Here is a 10,659-nt window from a genome sequence, read left to right on the forward strand (position 1 = left end):
AGTAGTTGTAGTAGGTTTCATCTAACTCCATCTCCTCCCACTAGACCTTCTCTCATCACCATGTCCTTAGTAGTTGTAGTAGGTTTCATCTAACTCCATCTCCTCCCACTAGACCTTCTCTCATCACCATGTCCTTAGTAGTTGTAGTAGGTTTCATCTAACTCCATCTCCTCCCACTAGACCTTCTCTCATAACCATGTCCTTAGTAGTTGTAGTAGGTTTCATCTAACTCCATCTCCTCCCACTAGACCTTCTCTCATCACCATGTCCTTAGTAGTTGTAGTAGGTTTCATCTAACTCCATCTCCTCCCACTAGACCTTCTCTCATCACCATGTCCTTAGTAGTTGTAGTAGGTTTCATCTAACTCCATCTCCTCCCACTAGACCTTCTCTCATCACCATGTCCTTAGTAGTTGTAGTAGGTTTCATCTAACTCCATCTCCTCCATAGACCTCTCATCACCATGTCCTTAGTAGTTGTAGTAGGTTTCATCTAACTCCATCTCCTCACTAGACCTTCTCTCATAACATGTCCTTAGTAGTTGTAGTAGGTTTCATCTAACTCCATCTCCTCCCACTAGACCTTCTCTCATCACCATGTCCTTAGTAGTTGTAGTAGGTTTCATCTAACTCCATCTCCTCCCACTGGACTTCCTCTCATCACCATGTCCTTAGTAGTTGTAGTAGGTTTCATCTAACTCCATCTCCTCCCACTGGACTTCCTCTCATCACCATGTCCTTAGTAGTTGTAGTAGGTTTCATCTAACTCCATCTCCTCCCACTAGACCGTCTCTCATCACCATGTCCTTAGTAGTTGTAGTAGGTTTCATCTAACTCCATCTCCTCCCACTGGACTTCCTCTCATCACCATGTCCTTAGTAGTTGTAGTAGGTTTCATCTAACTCCATCTCCTCCCACTGGACTTCCTCTCATCACCATGTCCTTAGTAGTTGTAGTAGGTTTCATCTAACTCCATCTCCTCCCACTAGACCTTCTCTCATCACCATGTCCTTAGTAGTTGTAGTAGGTTTCATCTAACTCCATCTCCTCCCACTAGACCTTCTCTCATCACCATGTCCTTAGTAGTTGTAGTAGGTTTCATCTAACTCCATCTCCTCCCACTGGACTTCCTCTCATCACCATGTCCTTAGTAGTTGTAGTAGGTTTCATCTAACTCCATCTCCTCCCACTAGACTTCCTCTCATCACCATGTCCTTAGTAGTTGTAGTAGGTTTCATCTAACTCCATCTCCTCCCACTGGACTTCCTCTCATCACCATGTCCTTAGTAGTTGTAGTAGGTTTCATCTAACTCCATCTCCTCCCACTAGACCTTCTCTCATCACCATGTCCTTAGTAGTTGTAGTAGGTTTCATCTAACTCCATCTCCTCCCACTAGACCTTCTCTCATCACCATGTCCTTAGTAGTTGTAGTAGGTTTCATCTAACTCCATCTCCTCCCACTAGACCTTCTCTCATCACCATGTCTGCTGGTGGGAAGAATTTCTAAACGGATGCCTCAGATTTATACATTGTCGTGGAAATTTCCTCTATTTACCAAATCATGGGAGCAAACCACACACACACGTCAGAGTTAGTTATCAAAGTCCATCTTTAATTATATCAGCTCTATCACAATCCTGTGACTCTCAGATAAATTCAGTGTCTCTCCATGAATTCTCTGAGCGCCCCTTCCACATTGCAATAGCATTTTGACTTTCAACAGTTCAGTATCTCTAATGAAAAGTTGAGAGTCCCAACACAATGGCAAATGGGATCTTTTATAGCAAAGATACACAGGATAAGACAGCATTGGCATAATTCATTGTTCAGCTTTGTCTCCTTTCTCAAACTCAGAACCATAAACCAATCCTCCATATCAACAGGCATATATCAAATCCATCCTATCTTGACAAGATCACAGAGACACCCTGACTGGCACACAGACATTGTGGAGCCAAGAGATACATGCTTGATGATCCCTTGACCTCTCCCCTCTCTGCGGCCCATGCAACTTAGTCTTGACATAGAACAGATACTGCAACCCTGCCACAGTATTATACAAAAATAACATTCTTATGAGAAGTAACTTACAAACATATGATGAATATAAAACATCTTACCTATGTTACCCACCAATTCTGATTATTCCCTAACAACATCCTGTGAATTATCTGGGTTCTTCTATCTGTGACATCGCAGAACAGATATTCTATATAGCTGTTCTGCTCTAAATGTTTCCCATCCCTGAACAACTCCCAGGTGATACTGACAGACAGTTATGTGATTCAACTCCTCTGATTGGTTGTTTCAGTGGGAGCAAAGGAGGGAGGGCGGGACCTGTGTGATGACCCCTCATACGTCAATGTGGATAAACCCCGCCCCGCAACAGCTGCAGCCAATGGCAATGCTCACAGAGATGCGTTCGACATGAGTGAGTCCCAGTTGGCCCTATCAGCTAGAGTCTGTATACAATACATCAACTGGCCCTTCAGTCTATAGAAGTCACTATCAGTCATCTCAGATAAGACTAATTAGAATGGTTATCAGCTATATTGCAGTAATTACACTACAGTAGAAGTCATTCGTTTTTTCATTTGGGTTTGGACATAGGGGAAATTATAATATTGTTATCCTGAATGTATCAAGAATTAATCTGGTTTGGTCATATGGTTTCAAAACGTCTCTCTCGCTCTGCCCTCTCTCCTTCTCCCCTCAGAGCCGTTTGATGATTCCCTGGGTGTATCAGGTCTGGGGGTCTCAGCGGCGCCCCCTCTGGTGGAACAGTTGCAGTGCGAGGCCTGGTTCCACGGCAGCCTGAGTCGCAGGCAGGCTGAGAGACTGCTGACCCGTGACGGAGACTTCCTGGTCCGAGAGTCAGGCACCACCCCTGGACAGTACGTCCTCACTGGACAACAGGGGGGTCAGCCCAAACACCTACTACTGGTCGACCCAGAGGGAGTGGTGAGTTGGGAGGGAGAGGTGTCTGAGTTAGAGCGAGCCACCCGAAGCCTTCCCACTTATCAGCTGTGACGTGATATGTTTTGTGACCCTCTCTTTCTCTGTGTGTGTGTGTGTGTTTGTGTCTGTCTGTGTGTGTGTGTGTGTGTGTGTGTGTTTGTGTGTGTTGTCCAACTACTCAGGTACGTACCAAAGACCACCACTTTGAGAGTGTGAGCCACCTGATCAGTTACCACATGGACAACAGACTGCCCATCGTATCAGCAGGCAGTGAGGTGTGTCTGCAACAACCAGTGGAGCACGGGGCCTGAACACACACACACATACAGCATTGCAACACACACACACTCTCAGAAACACTACACACATAAGCAGTGCTGACAACATTAAGGAAAGCCAAAAAACACCTCTATCACTCTTTCTGCCAAAATCATTTGCTCTCTGCTTTTCCTCACACCCTTCTCTCCTCCTGGACGACTCACTGTTACCTCCGTGATCCCTCCTTCTGTTCATCCTTCCGTCATCGAGGTCCACTCCCTCCATCCCTCCAAAGAACATGGGAGTAACACCTAGGAACACTTTATTTTCCTTCTCATCGGGACAGAAATGAATACAATTTAGTAAAAAAATGGAGCATTATTAATTAAATCATGTCATTCATTCAGAAATGATTATATCATAGTAAAGGACTATGCACCTTGGAGGGGAGGAGTGAAACGTAGAGATAGGAATGGAGGGATGGGGGGAGAGGTCTTGATCCAGACATGGCAGAGGAAACAGTTTCTCTCACCGTCACAGAAGCACTCCAAAGACTTGTCTGATGATTGGACTCATCAGAGAGCTCAGACATGGATCCTCCAATCAAATATCAGTGGAACACAGGAACAGCCAATCAAATATCAGTGGAACACATGAATAACCAATCATGACTGAGATCAGGCCTCCTGTTAATATGCATTGACATTTTTGTGTCCACACCAATCAGGGCCCTCGCTTACCATCAAGCCACTTCCAATAAAATACCTTTCATCTTTGACCATTGACCCTGAGTGATACCTGATGATGTCACGGAGGACGTCTCTGTATGCAAAAAGGGGGTTGCTATACCAACAACCATTGTCTCCGTCTGTCCAAATATGGACAAGGTTTCTTTCCGGCCTCCGAAGGTGGAGTTTGATAAAAGGATGTCCGACATCCGCCTGTCTGTCTGCATGGGACTGGTCTCCCTGTCTGTCTGCATGGGACTGGTCTCCCTGTCTGTCTGCATGGGACTGGTCTCCCTGTCTGTCTGCATGGGACTGGTCTCCCTGTCTGTCTGCATGGGACTGGTCTCCCTGTCTGTCTGCATGGGACAGGTCTTACCTGTCTGTCTGCATGGGACTGGTCTTACCTTTCTGTCCTGATCATGACAAAGAAAGTGGGCTTGGTTGGACTGGGGCAGCAGAAACCATGGAGATGACTCCTACACCAACATACAGTGTGCTAGTCTGTATCTGTCATGTGTACTTTCATTGGGAGTATAGTGTCTTTACATAGAGAGGGATGGAGAGAAGACTGGGAAGGGGCAGGAGGCCAGGGGGAGGTTCCACATCTAGAGATGTCATCAGACCTAGACACGATGTCATCTGAAAGAGCTCAAAACCAATTCTACGACGATGTCACAGTCAACCCAAATGCGGCTGTCAGAATTTAATCGGTGCTGTGTTGGAATCGTAGTTCGGATTAATGCCAATATTTTCTTGCTTTTCAATGGATTTGTTGTTAATATCTGCTTGCCTTGACAATCTATGGCCATGTCTCTGTCTGGACGGGTGGGGGGTGGAGAGGTTGGGGGGCATACTGGATGAAGTGTGTTTAATGCCGAAAGCATTCGGTCCAGAGCATTCAAAGCATAGATTTTATCTCAAATCAAAAATCTAAATCAAATCAAATTTTATTTATATAGCCCTTCGTACATCAGCTGATATCTCAAAGTGCTGTACAGAAACCCAGCCTAAAACCCCAAACAGCAAGCAATGCAGGTGTAGAAGCATCTCCTCCCCAAATGTGCTGCAACACTTGGTCAGGAGATTAGCTTTTAGTGTTAGCATTAGTGTGTGATGTGTTTCTTGTCAGCTCAGTGCAGGGAAAACTGCAGTGTTGTTCACAACAAAATCTGGGAGCTTGGCGAACGTTGGTCAGACGTTGGACTTTGACGTGTTGTTTTCCTTGGAATTAGAAGATGGTAGAGGGAGAGAATGTGGAGGAATCATCCTCTCCCCCCTTCTCTTCATGATATGTTTTGTATCTTTTACTCGTGCCTTGTTTCTTCGATGCAGTCACCTCACTCCAGTGCAGTCTGTCACCTAATGTACTGTGCTTATTGTACAGTCAGTTGATGGACTTAATCCAAATGTAGTGGACCGTTGGATCCTGTCACATGGTCTCTCAGTCCATCAAAGACTCTGCAAAAAGGACACTGACTCTCACCACCCAGGTCCAGTGATGCCAATCAGCTCCTCTATTGCACATTCATTCTTACTTCCTGTTGTCACTTGTTGTCGTCACGGTTGCTTGATGTCGCAGCTCTCATTGGAGGGATTTCCACTCCACCTGTAAATAACATCAGATCTGATTGGTTGGTTTGAGTTATTTGTTCTGAAATGAAAGTCTTTATTGTTTAGATGTTATTAATAACATGGGTGGGACAGAACCATATACTGTATTTCACATGTAATACCCACGGAATACTTTTCTCTCTGAATCCAATTCATTTTGATTCTAGCCAATGAACCATGTCCAGGTTTTTGAGGGAGGCTGAAACCAAACTGTAAATGTGGAAGTGAAGAGTAAACTGGGATCTGCCACCTGCTGTACAAAATATTTCTGTCACATCAGTAGGGTTGCAAAATCCTGTGGTTTTCCAGAAATCCTGGTTGGAGAATTCACGGAATTCCTGTTTATTCGCTTGTGTAATTCTAGGATTAGTTTAACCAGGATTTCTGGGAAACTGGGGAATTTGGGGAAAGTTATCTGAATGTTGCAACTCTCGTCATGAGAAAGGGCTCTTTGAGCCTGGACAGGTAATTGTTTTCATCTTTCTCATTGTGCTTGTGTGTGTGTTGTGAGAGAGGATGTGTGGATGATCAGAGTTTATGGTTGGGTGTGTAGGGGGTTGTGTAGTTCTTACATGGTGGCACTTGTGCTCTGTGTGTGAGGCCTTTGCTTCATTCTGTCACAAACACACAGACTGTTAGACACAGACTGTTTAAGTGACTATAGGTCCTGGATAGGCAACAAGAAAACAAGTATACAAGCCCCAAGGTGTGTGTGTAAAAGGAATCATCTATCCTCTACATAATTTGTGAAACATTCTAGCGTTGTCTTTGTTCATCACAGTTGCCTTTGTTGCATGGAAATAATTTTTTTACAGTTTCTATTTTGTTGTTTTGATGTACTTTTTCATTTGAGTTTTGAAAGCCAAAGGGTTATTTTCAATTAGCCTTCACAAATATTGATTTAATTTTTTACTTTTTACAGTTCTGTTGTAATACTCTTGTTCTTTTGGGGGGGAAATACATCTGTTTACACCTGTACCTGAAATCACAGATTGCATATAAATGCATATGTCATGAATCTTTCTTGGTGAGTTTGGCTTTAAAATGCAGTTTCTGGATTTACACTTTGGTCTCCTGTGATGTGTTTTCTTAAATGTTGATTCATAACTATTAAATAGAACATATCCCCTTTACTTATTTATTCTGCTAAATACAGGTGAGGTGACGATATATTGTTTTAATTGAAGTTCTACACTTCGAGGAGATGACCAAGGAGATTATGAGAGGACAAGGAAAGAGACAGGATCGGGCAGGAAGAAGTTACCTGAGTTACCACAGAGGGAGGTAGAGGCTAGTTGAGTTACCACGGGGGGAGGTAGAGGCTTGTTGAGTTACCGCAGGGGGGAGGTAGAGGCTAGTTGAGTTACCACAGGGGGAGGTAGAGGCTAGTTGAGTTACCACAGGGGGAGGTAGAGGCTTGTTGAGTTACCGCGGGGGGGGGTAGTGGCTAGTTGAGTTACCACAGGGGAGAGGTAGAGTCTAGTTGAGTTACCACAGGGAGAGGTAGAGGCTAGTTGATTTACCGCAGGGGGAGAGGTAGAGGCTAGTTGAGTTACCGCAGGGGGAGGTAGAGGCTAGTTGAGTTACCGCAGGGGGAGGTAGAGGCTAGTTGAGTTACCGCAGGGGGGAGGTAGAGGCTAGTTGAGTTACCGCAGGGAGAGGTAGAGGCTAGTTGAGTTACCGCAGGAGGAGGTAGAGGCTTGTTGAGTTACCGCAGGAGGAGGTAGAGGCTTGTTGAGTTACCGCAGGGAGAGGTAGAGGCTTGTTGAGTTACCGCAGGGGGAGGTAGAGGTTAGTTGAGTTACCGCAGGGGGGTAGAGGCTAGTTGAGTTGCCGCAGGGGGGGTAGAGGCTAGTTGAGTTACTAGGGGGGTAGATGCTAGTTGAGTTACCGCAGGGGAGGTAGAGGTTAGTTGAGTTACCGCAGGGGGGTAGAGGCTAGTTGAGTTGCCGCAGGGGGTAGAGGCTAGTTGAGTTACTACGAGGGGGGGTAGATGCTAGTTGAGTTACCGCAGGGAGGTAGAGGCTAGTTGAGTTACCGCAGGGGGGGGAGGTAGGGGCTAGTTGAGTTACCGCAGAGGCTAGGGGGAGGTAGATGCTAGTTGAGTTACCGCAGGGGAGGTAGATGCTAGTTGAGTTACCACAGGGGAGGTAGAGGATAGTTGAGTTACCACAGGGGGAGGTAGATGCTAGTTGAGTTACCACAGGGGGAGGTAGAGGCTAGTTGAGTTTCCGCAGGGGGAAGGGGAGGTAGAGGCTAGTTGAGTTACCGCAGGGGGGTAGAGGCTAGTTGAGTTACCGCAGGAGGGAGGTAGAGGCTAGTTGAGTTACCGCAGGGGGAGGTAGAGGCTAGTTGAGTTACCACAGGGGGAGGTAGAGGCTAGTTGAGTTACCACAGGGGAGGTAGATGCTAGTTGAGTTACCGCAGGAGACTAGGTAGATGCTAGTTGAGTTACCGCAAGGGGGGAGGTAGAGGCTAGTTGAGTTACCGCAGGGGGAGGTAGAGGCTAGTTGAGTTACCGCAGGGGGAGGTAGAGGCTAGTTGAGTTACCGCAGGGGGAGGTAGAGGCTAGTTGAGTTACCGCAGGGGGAGGTAGATGCTAGTTGAGTTACCACAGGGGGAGGTAGAGGCTAGTTGAGTTACCACAGGGGGGAAGGTAGATGCTAGTTGAGTTTCCGCAGGGGGAGGTAGAGGCTAGTTGAGTTACCACAGGGGGAGGTAGAGGCTAGTTGAGTTACCACAGGGGGGAAGGTAGATGCTAGTTGAGTTACCACAGGAGGGAGGTAGAGGCTAGTTCAGTTTCCGCAGGGGGAGGTAGAGGCTAGTTGAGTTACCGCAGGGGGGAGGTAGAGGCTAGTTGAGGTACCACGGGGAGAGGTAGAGGCTAGTTGAGTTACCGCAGGGGGAGGTAGAGGCTAGTTGAGTTACCGCAGGGGGAGGTAGAGGCTAGTTGAGTTACCGCAGGGGGAGGTAGAGGCTAGTTGAGTTACCGCAGGGGGAGGTAGAGGCTAGTTGAGTTACCGCAGGGGGAGGTAGAGGCTAGTTGAGTTACCACAGGGGGGAGCTAGAGGCTAGTTGAGTTACCGCAGGGGGAGGTAGAGGCTAGTTGAGTTACCGCAGGGGGAGGTAGAGGCTAGTTGAGTTACCGCAGGGGGAGGTAGAGGCTTTTTGAGTTACCACAGGGGGGGGTAGATGCTAGTTGAGTTACCGCAGGAGGAAGGTAGATGCTAGTTGAGTTACCGCAAGGGGGAGGTAGAGGCTAGTTGAGTTACCGCAGGGGGAGGTAGAGGCTAGTTGAGTTACCACAGGGGGAGGTAGAGGCTAGTTGTGCCTCTACATTAAGTGCCAAGGTGTACAGTAGGGTCTGGGGTTAGAGAATGTGCATTGGTGCAGGGTCCATGTCAGCAAATGTTCTATATTCAGACCTCTGGTGATAACATGTCCTATAGCTGCCATTCTCAGAATCATTTCAACCTGGACGATGACCACGACGCAGTCATCCAACAATATAGAAATCAGAATATTATTATTTCAACCTGTTCGGAACACAAAACACATATTACCAAATGAGAGAAACAATAGACAGTCACACAGTCCTGAACAAAGAGAGGAGGCATATTGTGCGCATTTACAGTAGAGCTGCATTGAGCAGGTGATACTGGAACTATCCCGAGGGGTGTACTGTAGGTGTGGTGGATAGATTATGCTTTACATAGGGAGAGACTGTTCCAGACTGGCAAAAACCCTAGAGATGCAGAGAGAGAGCTGGAGGGAGGGAGAGAGAGAGGGGTGGTGGGGTGCAGAATACACCCAGAGCCAGTGAACAGAATGTTTCATAACCAGGGGTGACTAGTGTGTCTGTGTTCCAGAGTGTAGAAGAATAGAATAGAGAAAGATCAGGAGCTGAGAGAACACCCCCTGGTGTTGGTAGTGTTGATGTCACTATAGGAGGAGCTCTCTGGACAGGAGCTCTCTGGACAGGAACTCTCTGTCCACTACCACCCAGTCCAACCCTGGTCTTCTCTTCCTTTCCTCCTCTACTCCTCTGGGATTGACCTGACCCCTATTCCTCTCATCTCCCATTTCTATAATTTCTTCCTCCTGTCCTCCGTGTGGAGCAGTACCACAGAGCCATGCACCCCCAGCGTCCTCTCCCCCAGGCAATGCCCTCCTCCCTTGGGCAGAACCTGCGTGACATGGCCATGGGCCTAGGCAGAGGGAAGAACTTCCTCGGTGGGAACATTGCCTACAGCTTCATCCAGTCCCTCAAGGAGTGCCTCTACTTCGTACTCTGCTGCTGGTGCATCAAGGAGATACTGGACTGACTGACTGTGACACTACGAGAGGGAGAGAGGTACGAGGGTGAGGTTCTCTTTCCTGCTTGTCTCTGGATGTGTTTCTCTTCCTCCTTTTCACTCTTTCTCCTCTGTTTTTCTCTCACCAGCTAAGATGTTAAACACAGCGTGTGAAGCGGTGTAAGTATGAGTCTTGTCATTAGATACTGTACAAAGTTTGACTCCAAAATAGAAGACGTTTGCCAAACTGTTTACTGACAACATCATTTCCTTTCAGCTACATGTTACCTGTAAAATATTCTACCAAATATGTAGGACTGTGTAGTATGTTATTGTTTACATGTTGTACTATATGGCACGGTATGTGGATTTGCTCCTCTTAGTACCCATGATGCAGTTCTGTATTCCTGTCTGGAGGCTTGGGAAACTGATGTGCTGCCTGGTGTATCAGAGGATCTCTGTCATTCTCGGATCCTGAGTCAGTCGGTCTGGAGACCTGCAGTGTGTGTGTGTGTGTGTGTGAAGCATCATCTTAACACCAATCTGCTGATCCTAGACCTTTGCTGCTTAGGTCACATTTAATTCCAAGTTTTATTAATTTCTGTACAGTCTTAATATGCAAGGAATAAACAATGTAATATCTGATTTTGTTTGTGTGTGCCAACCAGAGTCAGGTGATGTGTGAGAAACAAAAAAGTAGAGCCTGACATCTGCCAATGTCATCATAGTGTCAGGTCGCACTATTCATCATCGGAAAAGCATTGCGTATGGTATATTTTGTATACCCACTCTTTTCACCTGCGTGTGTC

At 46.6% G+C, this 10,659-nt stretch overlaps 1 protein-coding gene and 1 non-coding gene across 3 annotated transcripts in view; both read left to right on the top strand.

The window, feature by feature from the left end:
- Positions 1-6,619, top strand: part of shc1 (SHC (Src homology 2 domain containing) transforming protein 1) — a 41,080-nt gene extending 34,461 nt beyond the window's left edge. For both annotated transcript variants that reach the window (XM_052495336.1, XM_052495334.1), the window contains 3 exons: positions 2,312-2,431; positions 2,717-2,961; positions 3,141-6,619. In XM_052495336.1, coding sequence (XP_052351296.1) covers positions 2,312-2,431; positions 2,717-2,961; positions 3,141-3,269 — 494 coding nt within the window. In that variant the 3' untranslated portion in view covers positions 3,270-6,619. The remainder of the gene's footprint in view (positions 1-2,311; positions 2,432-2,716; positions 2,962-3,140) is intronic.
- Positions 6,620-9,997: 3,378 nt separating this feature from the next.
- Positions 9,998-10,495, top strand: LOC118382828 (uncharacterized). The gene is made up of 2 exons (XR_008089391.1): positions 9,998-10,030; positions 10,234-10,495. It is a non-coding gene; the product is annotated as an uncharacterized LOC118382828 (transcript).
- The last annotated feature ends 164 nt before the right edge of the window (positions 10,496-10,659 follow it).

This window comes from Oncorhynchus keta, chromosome 34, assembly GCF_023373465.1.
Source record: "Oncorhynchus keta strain PuntledgeMale-10-30-2019 chromosome 34, Oket_V2, whole genome shotgun sequence".
NCBI lineage: Eukaryota > Metazoa > Chordata > Actinopteri > Salmoniformes > Salmonidae > Oncorhynchus > Oncorhynchus keta.